Raw genomic sequence first — 27995 nt, 5'->3', positions numbered from 1 at the left:
TGTTTCTTTATTCCTCTGTTCCCATTGTTTATGTTTATTCTGTTAAAAAGAAAAAAAAAAAGTACTCTGTAGATTTGCTTCTTTCAAATAAATAAAGTGAAAGCAGATTGCCAACAGAATATTGCTGTGAACTCCAAACAGTCCTTTTACATGTCAGAAACATAATACCCCATTAGAGTTTCACACATACTATAGAACAAAAGCTAGCATGACTAGTAGGGACTGACGACCTTAGCAGTTAAGTCCCATAAGATTTCACACACATTTGAACATTTAGCATGACTAGGGCTCAAACCCAGGACTTCACACTTTACCTGAGCTCCATGGGTCAGGTGTTACTTATTAATCGTCGTTTGTGCACATTCTCCTGGGTGACAGCACGTAGCACAAACAATATAGGAGTTTTGGTTGATACTCTGTCGATATACAACATTTGGTAAAGATCTGACACTCTGACGTCTGAAGGTTCGCGCGTAAGACCTACACCTGACAATGGCAAATCACTGAAACGAGTGTGTCATGTAAGTTGCATCAGTATGTGCAGATAAACAAATAGTGCAGCAAAAAACTTGTACTTAAAATAAAATATGTCATTCTTCGACCTTATACAAGCTGCGGGCCTGCTGGAAAGGAAATTGTTTAATGCTTAATAATTCTATATAAAATATCATTTACTAACTCCTCTGCTGCTTTCTCTCTAATCCGCAAACAATGCAGGAAAAATATTGTGGAGATTTAGAGGAAGGTCCTAGATAAGGAGGAGAAAGAGGAGAAGACCCAATATTGAGCCTTTTGCGTCTCCACAGCTTATCTGGGCTTTGTCAGAATAGATTTTCTTGATTCAGAGCTATTTGTTTTTGGTTGGTGAGATAGATTTTAAACTATATATTTGCTGTTCCTCTGAAGCCAAATGACACAATATTAGCTTCTGAAGCAACAGTAAAGTTAATGAGATCAAAAGCTTTAGTAAGGTCAGTGAAAAGTCCAGAAGTAAATTCCTTTTGATTGATGGCTTTAATAATTTGGTCAATAAAACCGAAGTGTGCATTATTAACAGTCTTGCTTTTCCTGAGTCCATGTTCACATTCATTCAGCGATTCTATTTCTTTTAGAAATGCTGTGATCCTATTGTAAATGACTTTCTCCAGTATCTGAGATATAGCTGGTATTATGGAAAATAGGACAATAATAGTTTACATATCAACTTTCACCCTTTCTGAGGATTGGGATTACCTATGAGGTCTTATATTCTTCTGGGAAACATCCTCTACTTCTTGAGCTGTTGATCACATTACTTAGCTGTGTGCCAATTTGTGCAGGTATATTCTTTCATATGAATGTTTTGTTGTCCTTTTGATCTCTAATACTCTTGTTTGGTTACTTCAGGAAGATTGATCTGTCTGGTACTAGGAATATAGTCTTGTGTGATACTGCTGGCATAGTGATTCATGACACTAAATTGTCAGCGATCATTGAAAACACGTGTTAAAATGTTCACTAATCTGTTTTGCATCAGAGATTTTTGTTTCATTTAGCTGGAGATATTCAGACGAGACCAGTCTGGCTGTGGTTTGCTATGGTACCATTGACACCTTCCAAAAATGCTTTACTCAGGTTACTTGAATTAATAATAAACTGACAGTTAGAGATCTGTTTTGCATTAGTTATGACTTTCTTGAGGACTTTTTTTATATTTCTTAAGTTTTTTTCCTTGGTTGCACAGGAGGTAATTATACCCCTGGCAATCCATCCTTTGCAGTCATTGCATCTCAGTTTTTTGTTTATGAGGGGCAAGGAAGTTTTAAAATAATGGAACAGATTATCGACAAATCTAACAAGAAATATAAATAGAAATAAGTTAAAGATTGTTTATTTTTAGTTGTTTTACCTCTCCTTTAAACATCAGTGTCAGAAGTTTACATACATCACATTTAAAACTGCACAGGTCTCCCTCTCCTCCCTACTGGCCATGCTACTGGTAATAAACAAAACAGAAGTTGTGAAAGAATAAGTCTACAACCATCACTAAATAAAATGTGACAGAAGTATCACCAAATGTAGTTGTACCATCTATAACTGTCTAGCTGTTATGAGCATACAGCCCTCACAAAAAGAAATGTTACACGAGTTCGTATTGTAATCTAATCTAATCCTAATATGTAATCATTACACTAGTCGAACAAACAATGGATGACATACAATATAACCACTTATGTAATTCCAGATGAGTGGCAACAATTTGAAATAAAATATTACAATTTTTTCCTTTATTTTATATTAAAAACCATAATGGTACAATATGAGAAATGTATAACAACTCTGCTTGAAGTAGATGCACAAGGATGTCCAAAAATGTCTTAGCATTTGTGATTGAGCATTTAAAGTTAGGATCACTTGTTGACAAAAAACTGAAGATTAGGCAGTCATAATGCCAAAATAGTGGCCATAATATTTTGGAATTAATGGATTCCATTTGAACTTACGCGGAATGCATTGTGAACGTGTATAACACTGTGGAATTGTAGAGCTATATGTAACAAAATAAGCTCGTTGAATTTCTAGCAAATCCCAAGCATTCATCTTTCGTAAGATTAACCACAATGTAATATACATAGAATGTAATTATATTTGATAAAAGAAGTTAAATTTACTGTGCTCATAATGTGGAACGCATGGTGAGGTAGCATGCACATGTTGTGATAAAATTTCAAAGTAAGTCAACTGATTAACATGAAGTACTAAATTATTGAAATGCAAAGTACTGATGATCTATGCCTCATCTGTAATTAAAGGAGCTACACAGTGAGACAGGTACAAGCTGGTGGTAGCATGTGAGAACAGTGGCTCCATCTTTTGAATGAATCTATAGAGGAAGCCTGGCAAGACAGCCACATCAGATCAGCCAATGAAAATGGTGGCACTATCTAATAGGGTGGAAGGTACTAACATATATTCAGCTATAATAGTTGTGTCATATCTAGCTCACGAATTCTAGATGATTATGACTTATCTAAACAACCTTAGAGCAAATGGGTCAAATCCGAGATACATTTTGTATAGAGTCTTAAATTAAATCATATCATCATTATGTAGATTACGTATTACTTTGTATGAAGGCTGTGATGATGACATTTCTAATTTATGTGCCCATTTCAGTTCTACGTGCCCTAATATTAAACTCGCTTTCAAAGTGGAAGTGAATGATTCACTAAATTATTTGGATCTGTTTAGTACTAAGAAAGACAATGATCTTGTTTTAAGTGTATTTTGTAAAACCACTTGCACTGATGTTATAATTAATAAAGATTTATGTCATCCAAGCATGTACAAATGGATGTATTTTCTCACCATGATACACAGATTTTTGAGGTTGGGTGTAAATCAGGAGGCAAGGAGTGAGGAATTGCAGATCATTATTCTAGTGGGTGTAGCAAATGGGTATAGAGCTAAAAGTATTTGTAAATTGTTTTAGTCTATACAAAAGAAGAAATCCAAGGTAGTCAAAAAAGAGGATATAAAAGGTCGTATTGTTAGTCTAACCTGCAATGACCCCCCTCCCAATTTGACAAAATTGCAAAAGTTTTGAACAAAGCTAATACCAATATCCCATTTAAACCAAGAGATAATTTTCACCTGCGATTAAGGCATGACTTAGTACAGAAACCAAGAATTATTTTTAGTGAACTAGGTGTATATAAGATACGACATGGAGATTGCGAGAATTTCTGTATTGGTAAAATGGGGAGAGATTTTTGTACTCGATACAGAGAGCACTCATATTCTAGTGCTTTGGGACAGCATTTGAAAACAAAGAAGCGTGGCTTCTTGCTGATAGCATGCCGCCCCTCATTGTTGTCTGTTACACATTTTGTAAGAATTTGAAATACATACAGGGAGCAAAAGGCTATGTACAATTTGTACTGAAACCAGATGACGGTTATGAGTGAACGCGCGTGAAAGGGAAGCAGTGGTTGGGAAGGGAGTGAGACAGGGTTGTAGCCTATCCCCGATGTTATTCAATCTGTATATTGAGCAAGTTGTAAAGAAAACAAAAGAAAAATTTGGAGTAGGAATTAAAATCCATGGAGAAGAAATAAAAACTTTGAGGTTTGCTGCTGATATTGTAATTCTGTCAGAGACAGCAAAGGACTTGGAAGAGCAGTTGAACGGAATGGACGGTGTCTTGAAAGGAGGGTATAAGATGAACATCAACAGAAGCGAAACGAGGAGAATGGAATGTAGTCGAAATGAATCAGGTGATGCTGAGGAAATTAGGTTAGGAAATGTGACACTTAAAGTAGTAGATGCGTTTTGCTATTTGGGGAGCAAAATAACTGATGATGATCAAAGTAGAGAGGATATAAAATGTAGACTGGCAACGGCAAGGGAAACGTTTCTGAAGAAGAGAAGTTTGTTAAATGTCAGGAATTCTTTTCTGAAAGTATTTGTATGGAGTGTAGCCATGTATGGAAGTGAAACATGGATGATAAATAGTATGGACAAGAAGAGACTAGAAGGTTTCGAAATTTGGTGCTACAGAAGAATGCCAAAGATTAGATGGGTAGATCACATAACTAATGAGGAGGTACTGAATAGAATTGGGGAGAAGAGGAATTTGTGGCACAACTTGACTAGAAGAAGGGATTGGTTGGTTAGTATCTTCTGCACTGATAGATAATGCCACCATTTTTGTGGGTGATCTGATGTTCCAGGCTTACTCTATAGATTACTCAACTGCAAGAGATGTATCCACTGTTCTCGTAGGCTACCACCGGGTTGTACCTGCCTCGCTGTGTAGCTCCTTCAATTGCAGATGATGCATAGTGCATCAGTACTTTTCATTTCGCCAATATTAGTACTTCATGTTATTCATTTGACTTACTTTACAATTTTATCACAACTTGTGCATGTTACCTCGCCATGCATTCCACATTATGGGCACCATAAATTTAACTGCTTGTATTGAATACAATTATATTACATGTGTACTACATTGTAGTTAACCTTACAAAATATCAACATTTGGGTTTCACTAGCAGTTCAATGAGCTTATTTTGTTATATGTAGCTCTACAATTCCATACTGTTAGACATGTTCGCAGTGCATTCCATATAAGTTCAAATGGAATCCATTAACTCTGAAATAGTATGACCACTATTTTAGCATTACGATTGCCTAGGTAACAGTTTTTTGTCAATCAATGATCCTTACTGTACTGTACTGTATGCTAAGGCGTTTTTGGACGTCTTCCCATACCTACTTCCAACTGAGTTGTTATACATTTCTGATTTTATACTTTTACATTTTTTAATATAAAATAAAGGTAAAAATTGTAATGTTTGACTTCAAACTGAGTTGTTATACATTTCTGATATTATACTTTTACATTTTTTGATGAAAAATAAAGGTAAAATTGTAATATTTTATTTCAAATTGTTGCCACTCATCTAGGCTTACCGAAGTGGTTATATTGTATGTCATCCATTGTTTATTCGCCTAGTGTAATGATTACAGTATTAGGATTAGATTAGATTAAATTATAGCAGGAACTCGTGTAACGTTTCTTTTTGTGATGGCTGTAAAATGAAAACAGCTGGACAGTTATATGATCTAACATTAAGCTAAAAATTAAAAAAAAAAGTCCCCTTTTATTGTATAATAGTTCTTTTTGTTTTAAGTTGTTCCCACCAATCCGGGAAATACCTAAATGATTGTTATTTAGTACATGTTCATCTGTTATGGTACGACTACATTTAGTGATACTTATGTCACCTTTTGTTTAGTGATGGTTGGAAACTTCTTTCTTCAAAACTTATATTTTATTTATTACCTATATTGGTTTTACGATTATATTGTACGACACAAGTTAATGGTTGAAACTGTCTTCTGTTCTGATTATTGACTAAGACTATCTCTGTAAAGTTGATCATGTTGTTACGTAATGACATTCATTTCATGATGTTTGTATATGAGTTTCTCCTCCATAAAAGTAGCATAAATGTACTTTTGTCAAGTTGTCCACAAGGTTCTGACACATACTTAATTGCAGTGCATAGAAATTTGTAAAGCTGTTCTTTCATTTGCTTTCTGCAGTTAATACTATCACCATCTACTGACGTTTGTTTACTTCTTTGATAGCTTAGTCACCACACTCAGCCTGGCACTGATTCTATTCGAATGGACATCGGCACTGCAAAATATGCGTACACAAGATGAGATTTGTATAGTATTCAGGCTATTTGTTCACTTTCGTGAGCTTTGCGCTAAAGTTTGATTTTAGTGTAAGTACAGTACTAATTGATGTTTCTGTATATTGGAATACTTTGATGTGTACTTACGTACATATTTGCTATCATTAATTTTCTTCTACACTTCTCAGATGACTCCATAAATATGTCTGTTCATATTAGGCATACTAACCACCAACAGTACCTCCACTATGACAGCTGTCACCCGTTCCATATCAATAGTCTCACCACTCGTGGATGCCACATCTGAGGTGGAAAGCAGCAGTTATCAAGATAACCGATAACCTTACCGGAGCCTTTATTGACAGACAACATCCTATCCAGCTCAACCATAAAGAAATCTCCCATGCCATCTCCTTACCTGACTCCAGTAAACCTGTTAATCATCCATCTATCAACACTCCTCTGATCACCCATTGTCACCCTGTCCTTAACGCTTTGAGACACAGAACAAAAAACCACTGAGTTTCAGGTGGAACCTGATTAAATTAAATCAAATACACAATAAGGAAATGAAAATGACAATTTATTAATTTTTTCATACATTTGCATACCAGTTAGGGCATGACTCCATTTGAAGTTACTGTGGCAAATTTTAGTAACACACACAATACATAAAAACACACAGCTTACCTTGAATAGACTAACTAATTATGGAAGGGAATGAAACAATTCCTGTCAGATAATGAGCATCAGCCCGCACAACATTTTGGAGGCTCATACTATGGCATATGTTTTGCTTCCAGCTTTCTTGTTTCCATGTACACTTTTGGTTTGAATCTCTTAGGGAGTGGTGTACTACATGATGAACCTGGTGGACCTGTCATATGTCTAATACCTACTAAACCAGTTACAATATTCTTTCTAAATTCTTTGAGTCATAAACACTTACCAGTGTTGCACAGAGTGTACAAAATAAATGAATTTACAACTGAATCATGTATAAAATACCAAAACAATCTTAACCAGGACCTTATTGCTTTTCTGTTAATTGTATAGAATGATTGTAACATGTCGGCTTTGCTAGTGCATCCGGTATTCCCATGATATGCCTTAGCAATGCTAGGACAGACAATTTGCTTTATGCTACCATCAGCCGGCTTACAACAAAAGCATCATCTGGAGAATTGATAGGAGATTAAAACATTACAGTGCATTTGACATTTAATTTTATACAGACTATTCCATCATTTCTTACTGACCAGTCAGATTCCCCTCTACTGAGTTCTTTAACATGCTTTAGTTCTGGCAAACCTTTGTGATAACACCTGACAGTACCACAACGAGGCATCCCACTTATTTTATCTTTTCAGCAAATGGCAAACTTGTGAAGTGGCTATAAAAAAAAAATGGTAACATTTTCCTTTCAGACACTAGCACAAATCAAGTACAACTCTTTGTCCTAAATTAACTTCAGCTGTATTTTTTTCCCACTGTACACTTGAAAATCACAAACAAATCCTAAGTTATCAGTTCAAAGCCATACTTTATATCTTTTGATGGATTTCTTGGGCATGTATTGTTATAAGTAATACTATCTTTGAATTTCACCATGTATTCATCAACTGCTTGCATTTTATGAAGGGCAAAATTCTCTTTGAATTTTTTATTCAGTATGTCAAGCAATCTTATCTGATAAGGCTTACTGTAATTTGGAGTATTCCTTCTTGGCATCATGTTGTTTTCATTCAAATGAATGTGTGATAGTAGCCATCCAGATCTATTTAGGGGCATAAGTGAACTTAACATAATTGTCGGTCAACGCTTCATGGCAAACCCAACAGTCACGGTAACTGTAAGGTCATTTTATTCTCATGGGAATATTTATTGCTAGAAAAACTAGCATTTCATCTTTGTGTATAGGTTTGAATGGTTTGGTATTTTGAGTGGCGTATAAGTTAGTTTGGAATATTAAATGTTCAGTGAGATCACCATAGAAAATAACTGGTGGTGCCATGTTGTTACCATCATCTTTTGATTTGCCCTTTACACCAACATGCTCCTTGAAGTCAGGACACTTGTACTACCACAATAAATTTTGCTCTACTTATTAGGGGCAATAGAAGATAAAGGCACATTGTCATTGCTGCTAAAACTATCACCACCACCACTTTCACTCTCAGGAATTATTAGACCTCCCAGGATATTGAGTGTTGGCTTCTCAATGCCACTTTCTTCAGCGTACAGGATCAGGATTGATATCAAGGTCACTTTCATCATTTCCTAATTTGGGCTCGGATGGAACATGTCCAAAATTTCCAATATTTCTTTCTCAGAGAGCATTTTCCTAGATATTGGGTTCTGGGAGGAAAAAATATAGGTTAAGTTTGGACAGACATGATTAAACATGATGGCCCCATATGAAGCCACCCTATTGTTGCACATATTGTGGTAACTGTGTATTTTGTTTCATATATTAACATATTACTCATTAATCTACAACATTTTCAAACATAAACATCTAGGGACCTACCTTATATATGCGCGAGAAATGTTTGCTGGGCTAAATTGAACAGCAGCCATCATAACTGAAGTAGACACCAGTATTAGAAACTTTCTTAAGGCAACAAAACACTGTGGTTCTGTTTACAAAAATTTCTGCAGATGGCAGCACTGTACAGCAATGAGAGCAGGAGGATTCTGTCAGTTGGCTGAGAAAAAATAAAAAGCTGGGCAGATTCAAATGAAGCCACTATGTCTCAAATCGTTAAAAAACTCAACCACATCCTTCACCAGGACTTTGACTACCTTTTGTCAGGCCCTGACATAAGGGATACCCTACTCAAAATCCTACCCACATCACCCAAAATAATGTGCCACCACCCACCCACCTACAAAATATCCTTCTCCATCCTACTTCCAATCCTGCTCCCAGTCCTACAGCCCATGGGGCATTCCCGTGTATTCAGTCTAGGTGCAAGACCTGTCCCATACACCCATCCACCACCTGCTACTGCAGTCTAGTCAGAGGCATTTCCTGCTCAGTTAAAGACAGGGCCAGGTGTGAAAGCAGCCATGTTATGTATTAGCTTTGCTGCATTATTGTACGGCTTTTCTTTGTGGCCATGACAATTAAATGTAACTGTCTCTTCACATCAGTGGCCACCGCCAAAGTGTTGAAGCCATTTGGTTACTTTCTTCCAGCACAAGTTTCTCTGCACGGGTGGGGATTGTCTCTCCAGCCTAACCTGCACTCTCACATTCTTGCTGGTCTAAACCTTCACAAACCTGTTTCCCATTCTCTCACCTTATCTTTTCCCTTCTCCCTTCTGTTCACACTATTCTTTTCCCATCCAGATTGTGTGCTGCTCCCTCCCACCACCTGCCTCTCCCTCACCCCACCCCCATACGTGCGTTTCTCTCTCTCTCTCTCTCTCTCTCTCTCTCTCTCTCTCTCTCTCTCTCCCCCTCTCTCTCTCCCCCCCCCCCCCCCTCCCTCCTCCTCCTCCTCCTCCCACCTATTTTCCCTTGTTCACCCATTTCCCACTCCCCCTCCTGTTTCCACTTTTCCACCCATTTCCCTCTCCCCCCTCCCTTGCTCTGTGCAACCTTCAGAAAAAATTATAACCAAAGTCAAGTATGGAAGCTCTTGTTTGAGTTTATTTTTAATTGTTTTCTAACAAGCATGGATATGGATCGTGACCACAATTTACTAGTTACGATCTGTAGATTAAAACTGAAGAAATTGCAAAACGGTAGGAAATTTAGGAGATGGGACCTGGATAAGTTGCACAAACCAGAGGTTACTGAGAGTTTCAGGGGTAGCAGTAAGCAGTGGTTGACGAGAACAGGCGAAAGAAATACAGTAGAAGACGGATGGTAGGTAGAAAGACAAAACATAGTAGAAACCCATGGTTAACACAGGAGATATCACATTTAATCAATGAAAGAAGAAAATATAACAGGACAGCAAATGAAGTAGGTGAAAGGGAATACAAATCTAAAAAATGAGATTAACAGGAAGCGGAAAGTGAGTAAGCAGGAATGACTAGAGGACAAACGTAAGGCCTTAGAAGCCTATTTCATGAGGAGAAAGATAGGTACCACCTACAGGAAAATTAAAGGGGCTTTTAGAGAAAGAGAAGCAACTGTATGAATATCATGAGCTCAAATGAAAAACTTGTCCAAAGCAAAGAACAGAAAGCTGAAATGTGGAAGGAATATCTAGAGGGTCTGTACAATGTAGATGAATTTCAAGGCAATATTATAAGAATGCTAGATGATGTAGAGGAAGATGAGATGGTAAAATAGATTCTGCGAGAACTTGACTGAGCACTGAAAAACCAGAGTTGAAGCAAGGCCCCGGGAGTAGATGACACTCTTGCCAGAACTGCTGACAGCCTTGGGAGAGCCAGTCATGACGAAACTTCCCTGTGGTCTGCAAGATGTATGAGACATGTGAAATACCCTCTGACTTCAAGGAGACTGTTACAGTTCCAGTTCCAAAGAAAGCAGTTGCTTACAGGTTTGAAAATTACTGAACTATCAGCTTAATAAGTCATGGTTGCGAAATATTAACACACATTGTCTACAGAAGAATAGAAAAACTGATAAAATCCAACCTCTGGGAAGATCACAGTTATAAGAGTCGAGGGGAGAAGGCTGTTAGTTGCAATAGTTATTCGGAGATGAAAAGGCTTGCACAAGGCAGAATAGCATGGAGAGCTGCAACAAACCTGCCTTCAGATTGAAGACCACACCACCACCATCACCACCAACAACAACAACAAGCATAAACTGAATACTTGTTGGTACACAGTTCATCACTCACAACTGCAAATGTTGTCATTCTGTTTGGAGCCAAGCACATACAGTGATCACTGTAATCTGTATACGGCTCCAGTGAGCCTTTGTATGTTATCTTGTGGCAGTACTACTTTTTTTTTTTTTAATCTATCCCCAAGTAATTTTGTTACTTATGCATCAAGTGAGGTGGCATAGTAGTTAGTACACTGGACTCGCATTCGGGAGGACGACAGTTCAAACCCACATCCGGCCATCCTGATTTAGGTTTTCCATGATTTCCCTAAATCACTTCAGGCAAATGCCTGGATGGTTCCTCTGAAAGGACACGGACGACTTCCTTCCCCATCCTTCCTTAATCCTATGGGATCGATGGCCTCTCTGTTTGGTCCCCTCCCCCAAATCAGTCAACCAACCAACTCATGCTTTCACATTCCTGAAACCAGCAGATTGCATCCCTTTGACAAAAAAGTACTCTTTTAATTTCTCGAGTTTAGACTGAAGCTCGATGATAGCTTCATCAATAGTTCCATTAGGAGTAATCCGTTTAGGGTGACATTCATGTCTGATCCATTGTTTCTAAGAAATTGTTTCACATTAATCCAATTTTCCATCAGTTAACTTGTCCAAATTCCTGATGGCTCCTTACATTCGTGTGTCACAGATGTTTCTCTTTCTAGATCACAGAAAACAAGACTCGTAAGGTCATGGTAACTGCCTATTCTTTTGTGATTGATCTCAGTGAAGAAATCCACTCTCATATATAGTGTTTCAGGGACTTGAAAGACATTTTGAGGCCACAAGTAGTAAAAGTTTGAAATCTTTATGTCAATATTTGCATTTTCTTATTTGAGAAGAAAAAAGAGCTTCCTTTACTGTCATGTTCATGTGAGACATTTCTAGAAGCAAACTCTTTCTCCCAATTGCTGGGCTTGCAATAGACTAGACATCCTTTATACCAGTTGTTTACCTGCTGATTTCATCAATTGTTAAAAAATCTTGTATTGTTATCTATAAGCTTATGAGATGCAGTTTTCTCGTGTATTGAGAAAATATGCTTTGCTATCTTTTTAGTCAGGCTCTCATAGACCAGTTTTTTTTATGACTGCTGATATTTTAGCAGCTAGAAGGAAGCTTCTTCCTTACCTGAGAAGCAGCTTTGCCAAGGGACTGTGATGACATTTATACAATCCTAACTGGGAGGCACAGGTCTCAAGCTTATCTTCATTCGGAACAGATTTTAGTTTAACCCTGTCCTTTCTTTTTATTTGAGTTACCTTCTTGAAACGTTCAATTAAAGATTGTTCGCAATTGGATGCTTATCTTTGTATTTGCCCATCTTCTTCTATTCCGTTCTCTTTCTTTTTCTTTATAGGTGTTGTACTTGTTGACATATTCCTTCAGCTTTTCTTGGAGTCTTCTCATACATTCAGCTTATGTTGTTTTATCCAGTCTCTGAAAAAGTAATAATTCTGTGTTAATGTAAATTATTAAAGCAGTTTTTATACCACCCAACAAAATAATGACAAAAAGTGTTGAATGATTTAGATTTTAGTAACAACCCAAAAAACTATCCAGGATGGGACAAAATTACTTTTACTAGTGTCTTCATCTGTTAATTCTGCAACTATTTGTTTATTAATTAATAACCGTTAAAGCTACTGTTGACACAATGTTATTGGGCACATAATATTTTTGAATCCGTGTGACTCATCACGTGGATGTAGCTTCTGTACAGCATAATTTTTCATAACCACTTGAAAATGCCAGACACTTATACTGGACTAATGGAAGTATTCCGTATCAGGTGACAGGGAATGTCTCAGTAACGGAGTTGAAGGGGTTAGTTACCTGTTATTCGCAAACCACGATGCAGTAACATTCCACATTGTATTGTAGCTGAGAATGCACTGAAGCCTTTGACTTGTCCACAGATGTTCCTCTCCTCACTTGCCAATGATGCATGTTACCATCAATATCCCCACAGAGACCCCCTGTCATAGTGTGGAACACTGAAGGGAAGATGTGAACTGTGTTGTCGTTTGGCTAGACTGGTGTGCACAGGTGTGCTGTGTCATGTCTTATAGCTGGCTTTCTGCAGGGCACAGTTGGACCGATTCTCAAAATCGTGTCATGTACGGTGCTGGTGTTCGTGTGGGAGCAAGCGGTGCAGAAGGCACCTGGTGTGCCTGAACTGGGACTCTAGCAGGGCATCTGGGGCGAAGGGGGGGGGGGGGGATGAGAGGAGTGGCCGTGGTGTGATCGCCTGCCGGAGTGGCCATGCGGTTCTAGATTCTAGCCGCTACAGTCTGGAGCCGAGCAACCGCTACGGTCGCAGGTTCAAATCCTGCCTCGGGCATGGATGTGTGTGATGTCCTTAGGTTAGTTAGGTTTAATTAGTTCTAAGTCCTAGGCAACTGATGACCTCAGAAGTTAAGTCACATAGTTCTCAGAGCCATTTGAACCATTTTTTTGTGATTGCCTCTGCAGCAGGATCCACCCCAGCCTGAGAGAGGGCGTAGATGGGGAATCGTAGCAGGCAGATGACTGTGAGGACACCATATGTTGAAAGGTGGTATGATATGGAGGCACGGTTGATGTCACTAGGTGGGGTGTACTCATGGTCAAGGCATCGGATGCGTGCAAAGTCGCCTGCCTGAGCATCTTTGTTGCAAGCTATGAGGCAAAGATCATTATTAATCAGTTTGATGGTGATGTTGTCAGTGTTGAAGTCTCTGAGACAGCCTAGTGATGGCAGGTAGAGCTGTTTTGGGTTGGTTTCCTCACGCTGTTTAGAGGATGGTGGTTGTCATCACTGTTCGTAGCATCCGAGGCGATGTAGTCCTGGAGAACCCATCCTGGTTTCAGGCAGTTAATCAAAATGGTCATTAGTTTGTCATTAATCAGAATGTCAAATGCAAGTGTGTCTCTCTAAGAACTTGATGGGCCCTCTTGTACAGTGGCTGTAGTGCTGGTCAGACCAAGTCTTCCCATAACAATATGTGTTCACAGTTGGAGAGAGCTTTATGTAAAAACACCGGGGCCACCTAATGCGGAGCGGGAATGGACATGAATGTATCTGATGTGGTGTGGTGTTTCATTCATTGAACTAATGCCAGGAGGTCCGTATGCTTGGAATCTTGCATAGGCCGAATGAAATTGCAGAAAGCGCCAATAATTCCTCGTATAATATTTTGGCCAGGGATGCTTGTAGTTCCTCCTTAAAGGTGGTTTAGATGCTGTGTAGTATTCACTGCAAAGCTTCAGTCCACAATCTGCCGTGGCACATAAAGATGGCTTTGAGAGTCCTGTGCCACTGTTTGACTAACCTGCTCCCTGGGGACGATAGGCTGTAGTGCAGTTACGCTTGATTCCACAGATGTTACACTGGGTACCAAAGAGTTCAGACTCGCACTGGTGGCCTTGACTGGTAGTTATCATGTCCGGCATTCTGAAATGCACCATCCACATCATCCATATTTATACAATGGCACAGGTGATGGACTCTGCCATGATGTCCTTGAGGGAACGGGGCTGCTCTCACCCACCGGGAAGCTCTGTCTGTCATTGACAGTGAATACTTGAATCCCTCTGACTCTGGTAGAGGGCTGATGAGATTGATGTGTACATGGTGGTGTTCTGTAATGAGATGGATTCTGGTTCTGATGCCTTGGTGGCACAGGCTGTTGAGTTGGTGGAAAATTGCACAGGGTATTGTTTATGGCACTAATGACCGAATACTGTTGTAGGGTATATTGTAGACGATCAGCATTTCAGTCCTTGGGACAGTGCTTTGTTCGGTTCGTTGTCGGTATTGTGGTTGCACATCAACTCTGCAGTGCTTGTGTCGTTGTGCTGGTTGGTGGCTAGTTTCTCATATCTAGTTGGAGGGAGATGACATTGACTTGTGAGAAGCAGACTGTGATGATAAGTGGGCAGTGATGCTGCTGTCAATTCCGTGCAGGTGTTGTATATCTGTAGTATACAGAGCGACAAGGCCCAGGTGTCGGTAGTATCAGAGACTGACGTTCTTCAATGGATGCTGTATGGCATCAACTGTAAACACTATAACATGATGCTCTTTGATACCTTCACGAACATATGTCATTGCTTCTTTCTCAGTCAAAGGCCAATCATTTGCTTTGAGAGGACGTGAGTTTCCGTGAGAAGAACTGGAGGGTCTGAACCTCCCTGGCCACTAGTTGTTGCAGAATGGTGCTAATCATGGTGTCACTTGTGTCCATGGTATCTGTGAGCTGTTTGTGGCAGGAAGGGCGGGGGGGGGGGGGGGGGGGGGGGGGGGGGGGGGAGCTAGTGTGATTTTGTGTGCGACACGGTCCTTAATGAGGTCAGAAGCATCCTTCATCTTTGCAGTCCACTCAACCTTCTCTTCCTTTGCTTGTTAGATCCTGTTAGCGTGTCTGTGAGGAATATTTGCAGAGCCATGGCTTGTGACAGGTGCTGCTGGTACAAGTTAAAAATTCGTAAGAATTGACAGAGCTTGGTCCAATGTTGGTCTGATCAACACACTTATGTCATTTATGGTGGTGAAACTTGTTCAAGGTGTTGGCCATGTTCTTCAGAGGTAGCTGAAAAAATAAGGATTCATCCACATAGGCATATTCAGAGGTACTGAACGATGTTATAATTGCGATTTTTGTAATGTTGTCTTTGTGAATGGGGATTTGTAGGTAAGCTTTTTTACAGTCAGTCACAATGAATAGTGTTGTGCCTGCTAGCAAGTGCGTGAAATCTTGTTTATTGGGTACTAGGTAGCTGTCATGCATTGTACTGGTGTTAAGAAATCTGTAGTTGCCACAGAGTCTTAGAGTAATGTGCTTTTTCAGCAATAATTTGATTGGTGACGCCGACGAACTGTCTGATTGGTGAACTATGCCTGCCTGCTAACAGTTCTTCAGTCACCATCTTAGTGCCACATATCTTGGCCAAAGTCAGTCAGTGCACCTTGTGACAAACTGGCAACCTGGAAATTGTTGGGATTCGACAAACGCTGCCATTACTTATTGCACAAACTTACACCTTTGCCACATGCTCAGGCTTGCTGGCCATAGAGGTGCTGGTTGTGACGGCAAGACCATGCACACATCCCTGTATTTGTTGGAGTGGCAGATGCATGAGATGATCTTGAGGTGCTAGTGTGAGTGCAGTGGATGTGTCCTCAATGCATTGTAGGAGAGACACGTTCTCAATGTGGAGTGTGTCGGAAGCTTTGCAACAGCCATTGTAATGCTGATGTGCCAACAATAGTTTTCCTGCTGTCATGCCACACTCCCTGAGTCTGTTGACGTATGCAAAATCATTGTCCTACTGCCTGGATGTGCATCGTGCTGTGTCCTATGGGAATGAAGTTGTCAAACTGAATAGCCGTGGCATGCAGTGCCCTGTATTGTGGTGCAGGAGTGAAACATGTCATATGTCCAGTGAATGATGGAGGTGATACAGGATATTGATCCCACTACCGGAACTGTGTCATAAAAGATGCATGTGACAGTTATAAGACGTATGTATTAGATCTGTGCACTGTGATCTTCAAATTATTAGCCACACAAAGTTTAGAGCTGATGTTTTGTCAAAAGTTGGTGTGTTCTCCAGCCTATTGAGCTAATGTCGGATCCAGTGTCCACCAAAAAATGCTACCTGGAATTGAGGTCAGAGACCTCTCCCAGGTGTGCAGTCAAGGGACATGTGTTTGAGTCACATATAGTGACTGTCAACAACTTGACCTGTCTGGGTGAGCCGATGTGCTTATGGTGGCCCGCATTCCCGAATTTTGAATTCGGAAACCTGCAGGGAGAATGGGAGTTGCATGTGTGGAGTTGTCACCAAAGCCAGAACAGTGTTCGGTATTCCAAATATTCGTCATATATAGCCTGTTTTAATTGTTGCTTAGGTGTCAGAGATAGCTGTTGTAGCAGTGCTGATTTGACTAAGTCATACTTGTTCTATGTAGGAGAAGCTACAATGACATTACTGGTTAATTCAGTGTGTTTGGCCAGATGACAAATCAGGGTGTCAAATCAAGTATTATTGTCTAGAATGCTTAATGTCTCAAATACACACTCCGCAGTTGCAGAACATAAAGTGGGTTTTTCAGGTTGACGTGGTGGCGATTTAGTCTGGGATCTGAATGTGTCAGGTAGATAATGGACACGTTGCGGCGCAGTTACATTCGATCATGCCTGTATTGGCGACGAGGGAACTTGTTGAAATCACTGTATGGTAAGAAACATTACTCACGGTACATTGTAGTAGCCAACCGCCTGTGTAGGTATGTGCGAAAGGGGAGATGTTCGGTCACATTACGCAGTGCAGGCATCGCGATCGACTTGTGTGGCATATCGCAGTTTGAAATAAAGTCCACATTCTGATTGTGTGTGCACTGTTGTGAGTTAGTGGTAGATTCCTGTTTGAAATCCAAGGGTGAGTTGTCTCTGTTGCCTGCCATTGTCGTGGCTTCGTAGGAGTTGTGTTGGTCAATAACATACCACTCGTAGCCCCAGTATACTCATATTTATCACAGGATCTGTACAATGATTGCACTTCACACGCATTAATTCCAGATGTATTGTTCTGTGGAGCTGGTAGAGCTGTATTTACAACAAAAAATGGCTGCATCATTAATGTTCAGTAAGACGCGACAACAAACATGATGTGTTTCGCATTTGCCGAGGGGTCACCACTGTGGAAGTATTCCCTACTGAGTGACCGCGTGTGTCCCAATAACGGAGTCAAAGCAGTTAGTTGTACATATATTTTATTTAAGAAGTGCAATACAGTAGCCTCTCTGCAACATGTCATCGCTCAGAACTCATTGAAAAAAAAGGGGGGGGGGAAATGAGCGTACGGCATTGTGGGCCGGGAGTCCCCGATTTGGGGAAGTTCGGCTGCCGAGGGCAAGTATTTATTGCATTCAACGCCACATTGGGCGACTTGCACATCGGAGATGGGCTGAAATGATGATGACGGCAACACAAAACCCAGTCCCTGAGCGGAGAAAATCTCCTGCCCCAGCTGGGAATCGAAACCGGTCCTCTTGGCATGGCATTCCGTCACGCTGACCACTCAGCTAACGGGGTGGACAGAACTCACTGAAATCATTGACTTGTCCACCAATGTTCCTCTCCTCGCTTGCCAGCGATGTGTGTCACAGTTGATGTCCTCACAGACTCAGTTAAGTTCTCAGCAGCAACTGGAGCAGTTATTCATTAATTAACAATTACTTTTAATGTTTCTACATGGTTATTTGCAAATTAAACACTGCCTTATGGGCTCTGGGTGTTTTTATTGTTCTTTTTTCCCCTTATTCCTAACCTAACATAAACTGAGTTGCTGTAGTTACTGAGTTAGAGAGTAAATGTGTGTGTGTGTGTGTGTGTGTGTGTGTGTGTGTGTGTGGGTGCGCGCGCCTGTGCATATGTGTGTGTGTCACTAAATGCAAAGTTATTTTTCTGAATTAGCTGCATGATTGATACTTACCTTTCTTTAAAAATTGAAATTTATCTAAAATATATGGTTCTGCCCTTGAACATTAATGACAACAGTTGATGCAACCCAAATTTATTTAAATACCTACCAACATAAAAAGCAAACCTATTGACCTCGTTCCTCATCTTCAGAAGTACCAACTTTAACTATGTTTCCTAAAGTAATTTTGTTACTTTGATAATTTTTTTCAGTGCAGTAAGATTGAACTTCTGTAGATTCAGAAAACTGTGACATAATTTAAAAATAAATCTCAAGCTCAGTTTGATATGAAATCACAGTATTGCTGTCATCTCAACAGTGACATACTTTTATTCTGTTGTGACTTTTTTTTATGAGAATGAATTTTTTATCTTGAACTAAAAAACTAAAAATCCTAATCGTGAACCACACTAACAGAATTTTTTGCATTAATGCTGCTGATATATCACAGATATTGTATATGTAATATAGAACTGTAGTATATTTTTGGTTCACTGAGAGAGAAAAAATTGTGTTGCTTTTGAGTGAACATCTGCATAGTTAATGGTAGTGACCATGGAAGCCGTAGTGCAAAATTCGGGTACCTGTAAGGGAGTCATATGTTGTAATGTTGTTTCACAAGTAGGGGTTTAATCATTAATGAAGAGTACAGAACTGATTAAATACATATTTTTCCCCATTTTATGTGTTCCTTTACACTGCTTTGGATAGTGAAAGGAAGGCAACTTCGTGATGTACACCTTTTCGATGGGCAGTGAGCAGAACCCTTCCCCCACCTGTTACTGTTGCAGATGTCATTAGACGTCAGAAGAGAAGATCGCAGTGCAGCAGGCAGCCACGCCCGTGCCACCTGTGCCATAGGATGTTCAGTAACTCAGGCAACCTGAAGCAACACATTCAAAATGTGCACCTACCAGCCCAATTCATCACATGTCCTTGTTGTCCGAAGTTACTTAAGAACAAACACTACCTTCGTAAGCACCTCGTCCTTTACCATGGAGCGCCATTGAGGCGCATCCACACTCATGCTGGCCGTATTGTGTGTGTGTAATATTGAAAGTACTGTGGCAAATAAGTGGAAGTGCAACTCGGTACCTGTTGCGTGCATTCTTATGAAGTGCTGTATCTCAGTGGCTAGTTGTTCACTAAGACTGATTCATACACATTGAAGTGAACTGTAGTTAGTTGACAATCCAACTGACATATTTGATTGGTGATTTATGGTGCCATTAGCATGATGTTCATTGAAATTTAGTTTAATATCTTAGAGACTCTTATGAGGCATGTGAACCATTACATGATATAACCTGTGTTACATAACAGCATTTTTTGAGGTAAAATATGATTTTGTGAACTCAGAAGATACGAATCTAAGTTAAATTTCATTTCTTAGCAATAGGACTGTGCTGGAGGAGTCATATTGGCCATATAAACAAGTTTTAATATCCACGCAGTTTTTGTTTTTTGAAGTTGTCAAAGATGGTGCTCATTTATACAAATATGGATTGCTATGGTATAATTCACACACTCAGAGTTTCAATAAACCTTTTGGTCAAAATGTGTGTCATTTCTTGGAAAAAATATAATCATATTTTTGTAGCTGAATGCATGTAATTCTATGAAGATTTAGGCCTAATTATCGTGCCACTGATCACAAAATAAATTAACAGAAGGAACTGTTGTGCTGGGGTATGTGTGCAATAAAGAAAATTCTGTGTGTTTGTTTATTGGTTAGAAGGTGGCATAGCTCTTTGAGGGCCAATTGTAACCTTAACTAATCACGGTCGCAGACACCTTGAAAGGGTGGTGGTCACATTGGCTAACCACATGTTTTTCTCAGTTCACACCTCCTAAGTGGTAGCTCGTTAAACCAACCACACATAATTCAACTAGGTGACAGAAAAATTGTTGTGTAGCACTTTTGCTGCGTATGTACAAGTTGAGCTGATATTTTATACTAAGCATTGTTGTTATTAGGAGTATCACATATTTTTTATAGTTCTCCAGTATGCAACTTTTTTTGTAATAATCATTTATATTCGTATGTGTATCTTCCATAAATATTAATAGGAATTTTTTTTTTTTTATTCAGACAGAATTTTTGATACTTCAGGTGCCTTTCTGCATGATTTGTGGTGCTAATCACTGCCAATTCCTTGCGTCCACAACGTCGGGGGGATTGGAGGTCTGTTCCTCAACTGAATGTTAATTGACGAACTTCCTTCTAGTGATAACACTATTGGTAGTAATGATGACTGGCATTTACTACCGATAGTACCTGGTTTACACTCATGTGCCAAGCATAGTTATTCTGAACGTAACAGTGACAATGATGTGACAGGTGGAAACAATGAGGTGCTCTTCATTGCTCCATCAACAGTCAGTAAACTTGAGCCATGGAACAAATGGTCATGAAATGCCATTAGCTACTGGACAAGATAATGTGGTTGCAAATATGAGGAACATAGTGAAACTAAAGCCAATTCACTCATTTTGAGTTTTTGATGAGACGCTTAATAAAAGATATAATATTTCATACCAAGTGGTATGCAACTTAGACAGACAGAAATGCAACTTAGACAGACAGACACTTTTCCATACCAACAAACATGAAATAAAAGCTGCCATTGGATAATTTGTGAATGTGAATCGCTTAAATATCCAGCTACAGAGGTTACTAGGGCACAGGTGTAGACCCTGATGAAAGTTAGTGTCATGTTCCATGGATCATTTTGCACTATAGATTGTAATGATGTGGAATGAGTCATTTTACATTCTCCTGGCAAATTAATTTGTACATATGGTTACATTCTGAACATTTGTAAGGTTTTTCCCCCCAAAGCTAATGCTAGTAAAAAGCTTTAGTAAGTTATTGAGTAATTTGGAGCCAAATTACAGTTATGTAACAGAATTATGACAAACTACAGATTTCATTGATTGGCAGGTCATTTAAATAAAAAATTCCCAAGAATCCCCTTCAGAAGCTCACAATTGATAAAGTAGTGGTTAAGTTTAAAGGCAGTACATGAGAGACACTCAAAGAAAGGGTAAAAAGTATGGATGTTATATGACTAAAGTGTGGTGTAAATTGAAATTTGATATGTATACTGGAAAAGTTTTACATGCTCCAGTTGTAGGGCTAGAATCAAAAGTGATTCAAAATTTAATTCATTAACCTTCACAAAAACAATTGTATTATTTTTATGGATTTTTTTTTTTACTACATACGATCTGTTTAAGATCTTGAAGTCCAGTGGTTTATATGCTTGTGAAACTACATGAGGTGTGTACAAAAAGCAACAATAATTTTGTAGTTTCACATTTTGTATTAAGCCAATTCATGTGAATTTCTCGTTATTATGTTGGTAAACATATCTGAAAAGTATCTGTATGTTGTTAGTCATGTTGTATATTTAGTCTTGTCAGTTGTCAAATAGGTTACATGTGCTTATTTTGTATAAACATTGATCAGAGTGTTTATATTACATTTTGCTGTAAGCATAAACTAGTGTGTAGCAAAGTTTTATAAATTACAGTTGTGAACTGGCTGTTACTCAGCAACCGTATACTAGTTTCAACATAGGATTTAACAGTTTTATAAATGGTAAATATAGCTTTTTGCGAGTCTGCCATGAGTAAAACAAAATTTTATGAGTGGTATAAACATTTTGAGAAGGCCGTGTAGACGTTGTAGATGATGAGTACTCTGAATGCCCCCACCTTGACTAGTTTGAAGCGGCCCGCCCCAAATTCCTCCTCTGTGCCAACTCCTTCATCTCAGAATAGCACTTACAACCTACATCCTCAAATCTCTGCCTTCCCCTACAGCTTTTATCCTCGACAGCTCCCTCTAGTACCATGGAAGTTATTCTATGATGTCTTCAACAGATGTCCTACCATCATGTCCCATCTTCTTGTCACTATTTTTCATACAAAATCCCCTCATTCCTTACTTTATGTCTTCTGTAGCACCACGTCTCAAGTGCTTTGATTCTTTTCTAGTCCAGTTTTCCCACATTCCATGTTTCACTATGATACAATTCTGTGCTCCAAACTTACATTCTCAGAAATGTCTTCCTCAAATTAAAGCCTATTTTTCATACTAGTAGACTTATCTTGTCCAGGAATGCCCTTTTTGCCTGTGCTAGTCTGCTTTTGATGTCCTCATTACTCATCCACCATTTGTTATTTTGCTGCCTAGGTAGCAGAATTCCTTAACTTCATCTACTTTGTGACCATCAGTCCTGATATTAGGTTTTTCGCTGTGTTCATTTCTGCTACTTCTCATTACTTTTGCCTTTCTTCAATTTATTCTCAATCCATATTCCATTTAGCAGATCATGTAATTCTTCATCACTTTTACTCAGAATAGCAATGTCACCAGTGAACCGTATCATTGATATTCTTTCGCAATGAATTTTAGTTCCACTCCTGAACTTTTATTTCCATCTTGCTTCTCTGATGTACAGATTGAACAGTAGGGGTGAAAGACTACATCGCTGCCTTATAACCTTTCTAATCCGAGCACTTGGTTCGTGGTCGTCAACTCTTATTATTCCCTCTTGGCTCTTGTACATATTGTATATTGCCTGTCTTTCCCTATCCTTACCATTATTTTATTCAGAATTTTGAACATCTTGCACCATTTTACATTGTTAAACGATTTTTCCAGGTCAACAAATCCTATGAACGTGTCTTGTTGTTTGTTTAGTCTTGCTTCCATTATCACCGCAATGTCAGAACTGCCCGTCTGGTGCTTTTACTTTTCCTAAGGCAAAACTGATCATCATTTTTCTTTTCCATTCTCCTGTATATTATTCTTCTCAGCAACTTGGATGCATGAGCTGTTTAGCTGGTTGTGCAATAATTTGTGCACTTGTCAACTCTCGTGGTCTTCGGAATTGTGTGGATGATATCCTTCCGAAAGTCAGATGGTATGTCACCAGACTTATACATTCTGCACACCGACATGAATAGTCATTATGTTGTCACTTCCCCAAATGATTTTAGAAATGGAATGTTGTCTGTCCCTTCTGCCTTATTTGTTCTTAAGTCCTCCAAAGTTCTCTTAAATTCTGATTCTAATAATGGATCCCATTCTCTTAAATCGACTCCTGCTTCTATCACATCAGACAAATCTTTCTCCTCATAGAGTCCTTCAGTGAATTCTTTCCACCTTTCTGCTCTCTCCTTTGCATTTAACAGTGGAATTCCCATTGTGCTCTTAATGTAACCACCCTTGCTTTTAATTTCACCGAAGGATGTTTTGACTTTCATATAGGCTGAGTCAGTCCTTTCGACAAACATTTCTTTTTTGATTTCTTCACATTTTTCATGCAGCCACTTTGTCTTAGCTTCTCCGCACTCGCTATTTATTTCCTTCCTCAGCGACTTGTGTTTCAGTATTCCTGAATTTCCCTGAATATTTTTGAACTTCCTTCTTTCATCGATCAGCTGAAGTATTTCTTTTGCTACCGATGGATTCTTCACAGTTACCTTCCTTGTGCCTATGTTTTTCTTCCAAACTTATGTGATTGCCTGTTTTAAAGATGTCCATTCCTCAATGCTGTATCTATAGCTTTAGAGAACTTCAAGCATGTCTTGTCATTCCTTAATATGTCTGTATCTCACTTCTTTGCATATTGATTCTTCCTCAGTAATGTCTTAAACTTCAACCTACTCTTCATCACTACTAAATTGTGCTCCAAGTCTATATTTGCTATTGGGTACACCTTACAATCCCGTATCTGATTTTCTAATCTCTGTCTATGATGTAATCTAACTGAAATCCTCCCATGTCACCCAGCCTTTTCCAAGTATACCTACTCCTCTTGTAATTCTTGAACAGAGTATTCACTGTTATGAGCTGAGATTTATTACAGAAGTCAATTAGTTTTTCTCCTCTCCATTTCTTGTCCCAAGCCCATATTCTCCTGTAACCTTTTCTTCTACTTCTTCCCCTACAACTGCATTCCAGTCCCTCATGACTATTAGATTTTTATCTCCCTTTACATACTGTATTACCCTTTCAACATCCTCATATTTTTTATCTATTCTGCATCTCCAGCTTGCAACGTCGGCATGTATACCTGAACTATCATTGTCGGCGTATGCCTGCTGTCGATTCTGATAACAACAGCCATATCACTCAACTGTTTACAGTAACTCATTCTCTGCCCCACCTTCCTATTCATAATTAATCCTACTTCCATCATTCTGTTTTCTGCTGCTGTTGATATTACTCTATGCCCATCTGACCAGAGATCTTTGTCTTCTTTCCATTTCACTTCACTGATCCCTACCGTATCTAGATTGAGCCTTTGCATGTCCCTTTTCAGATTTTCTATCTTCCCTACTATCTTCAGGCTTCTGACATTTGATGCCCAGACTCGTAGAAAGTTATACTTTTGCTGTTTATTCAATCTTTTTCCATGGTCACCTCCCCCACATCAGTCCCCTACCGGAGATCCTAATGGGGGACTATTCCAGAATCTTTTGCCAGTGGAGAGATCATCATGATGCTTTTTCAATTTCAGGCCACGTGTCCTGTGGATACATGTTATGCATTTGTGGGGCGGGGGGGATTCATGATGTTTTGAACACACTTTATAAATCCCAGAAACTCGGAGAGGAAAACAAACTTGAGAGAAGGGAGTAGAACTATTGGATAAACAGTGATGGGCTTGATATCTGCAGATGGAAGGATAATGGTACAGTTAATATGATTTCCACATATCATGCTCCCTCAGAAGTGTCCTTAATAGGCCGCAAAATGGAAGATGGAACGATAATCAGTATCGAGTGCTCAGTTCCATTGAAAGATTGTAATTTTAATATGAATTTTATCAGTAATTGTTATGTCAGACTATATTACAAACAGAAAAAAAGAGATGTTGGTGAAGTTTTTTTTCTTCACTGTATTGACCTCTGTGTCAAAAAAGTGTTTGTTATGCACAAGGAATGCCAAATGGAACAGCTCACCAGCAAACACATTTGTTGCAAGGTCTGCAGAAATTGGTTAGCTCCAAAAATTGTTTCAGTGGCTGTGTGTTTGCAAAAATAATTTCAAACCAAGCCTACAGACATATGTAGACAAAAGTATTCATCATGATAGCAGCAAACATCAGCCCATTCACACAACATATCAAAGATGTGCAGTTTGCAGTTTAGGAAAAACCTTAATCCAAACTTTGTGGATGTGTTCAGAGCAAAAGTACCTTTGTGTCTGAGAATGGGCAAGGAGTGTTTCAAAAGATTCAGTCACGATGACAACCAATCAAAAATTCCACCCAATTTCAGCCTTTGGCTGAACCTAATTTTTTTATGTTTTTGTCAGTGCACTCGCAGAATGTACTGAAAAAAGTAATAGTTCCACTTTCTGCCCTCAGTTGAAAATACTGCACTGTAAGGAGTTAGAATGTGTAGTATTGTCTGTTTTGACGTCAGTATGCTGTTTGTCGCTTGGTGACGTGTTGTTTTCTGTTGTGAAGTGACTGTTGTTGAAAAGGAGTTGGGAAGGTTGAAGTTTTCCATAAAAAGAACAATGGCTATTGAGAAGAGACTGTGGACTGCCAGTAAAGTTGTTTTATCAGAGCGGCAGCCGTAGCAGTGCCGCATTGCAGGAGTATCGGCAATGGAAACAGCTGCAAGGAGACGACATGTCAATAAATGAGCCAAAGAATAAGGCCAAGAAATTTGAAGAAACAGGTGAATTAGGTGGTCCAATAGGGAGCGGAAGACAGCCCATTCGTATGGTAGTTGTTGAAGTTGGCTGTAGCTGTATCCAGCCATGCAGCACATGCCTCAAATTCTAAAGCCAGTGCTCCAGCTGTGACGCAGGAATTGACTCTCCCCAGGTCAGCAGTTCAAAAGATTTTGGGGTGCATTTGGTACTTGTATCCCTATAAGATTCAAAATGTGCACAAAATGAAGCCCCAAGCTAGGTTACAAGGTTCTGACTTTGCCCTTCATTTTTTTGCATGCATGAAAATGAATTACTTGTTGCCGGCAAATATTCTTAGGATAGTTGAAGCACATTTTACTCTGCACGGTGTCGTGAATGCACAGAACTCTCACACATGGGGCTCTACTGCACCACATGTTGTGCAGGAACATCCTCTGCACACAGCTTATGTGACTGTAGTGTAGCTTCACAAGCTCCTTCATTCTCAGTCTATTTTTCTTCAAGGAGGTGACACCTCATGGGGCTGTTGGATTTACAGTGACATGTGCATGTTATGAGGAGTGCCTTGTGCAGCACGTGATTCCAGCTTTGCAAGACTGCAGCTGTGTCCACAGCACTATTTTGATGCAAGACGGAGCAACACCATATGCCGCCTGCTGGGTGAAAGATTTGCTTTGAGAAACCTTCAGTGGTGAGCACATCATCTTTTGGCAATTTCAAGTGTGCGGCGTTCCAGGGTGGTCATTAAGTGAGCCATATAACGTATTGTGAAATGAGAGATGAAATAACCAGTCCATGCACAAAATACTTCACAATTTAACTGACTGTTTCAGCTCTCATTGAAATTAATGGAATCAAAAAATAATTACAGCAACTCATGTTGTTGCTCTAATTTGAGTCACGTCCTTGGTGATGTATGTAGTGTATTACTGGCGTAAGGAATTTTCCCGGAGAGATTAAAATACAATTACCTGATCAAAAGTATCTGGACATCAATGTGGAGTGTGCCCACTGTTTGCCTTTATCATGGTGTGAAATATGCTGGGCACACTTCCAGTGAGGTGTCTTGAATGTCTGTGGAGGAATGGCAGCCCATTCTTCTTCAAGAGTCAAAATCAGAGAAGGTAGTGGTGGTGGACACTGGGTCTGAAGTGAAGTCGATGTTCTAAAACGTCAGGACGATGGCCAGGTCAGTCCGTTTCTCAAACCATTGTCTCACAGTTGCTGCTTTATGATGGGGTGCATTGTCATGGTGATACAAACAGTCATTCTCTCCAAACTGTTCCTGTACGGTACACAGTACACATTGCTGTAAAATGTATTCGTATCCTTTCGCATTTTACATTTTATTATGCACCATAAGGCGACCGTGCACTAACTACGAATAACTCCCCATACTGTAACACCAAGTCCTCTGTACTTCTTTGTTGGCACTACACAATGGCAGGTAGCATTCTACAGGCATTTGCCAAACTCAAACCCTTCCATCAGATTGCCACAGGGTATAACATGATTCATCACTCCAAATCACTCATTTCCAGTCATTTGCTATTCTGAGGCACCAATCTCTAACCGTCTTGAGTGTCATATGGCATAGAGTGACCAGAATTTTTATAGAAGAAAAGGGACATTTCTGAAAAATAGGAATGAGACAGGACAAAACAGGATACTACTTACAAAGAAATATACTTCATATATGTCAGCACTGCTTTAATGAGGCAAATGAAAACTAATGTTTGTACACAGTTCCTCAGCTGATACAGTAGCATAAATTTTGGTGTTTTCCAATGTTTGGATTGAATTTGAAAACATTTTCAGCTGGCTTTGTGTGAAGT

At 39.3% G+C, this 27995-nt stretch overlaps 1 protein-coding gene across 7 annotated transcripts in view; it reads left to right on the top strand.

Annotated features, from left to right (window-relative positions):
* Positions 1-20449, top strand: part of LOC124545291 (protein bric-a-brac 1-like) — a 68049-nt gene extending 47600 nt beyond the window's left edge. For 6 of the 7 annotated variants that reach the window (XM_047124179.1, XM_047124180.1, XM_047124184.1 and 3 more), the window contains exon 5: positions 19268-20449. In XM_047124179.1, coding sequence (XP_046980135.1) covers positions 19268-19527 — 260 coding nt within the window. In that variant the 3' untranslated portion in view covers positions 19528-20449. The remainder of the gene's footprint in view (positions 1-19267) is intronic. The other variant, XM_047124183.1, reaches the window with a different exon arrangement.
* Positions 20450-27995: the final 7546 nt, after the last annotated feature.

This window comes from Schistocerca americana, chromosome 8 (genome assembly GCF_021461395.2).
Source record: "Schistocerca americana isolate TAMUIC-IGC-003095 chromosome 8, iqSchAmer2.1, whole genome shotgun sequence".
Taxonomy (NCBI): domain Eukaryota; kingdom Metazoa; phylum Arthropoda; class Insecta; order Orthoptera; family Acrididae; genus Schistocerca; species Schistocerca americana.
The sequence above is the reverse complement of the archived record's forward strand: the minus strand, read 5'-3'. Positions and strand labels throughout refer to the sequence as shown.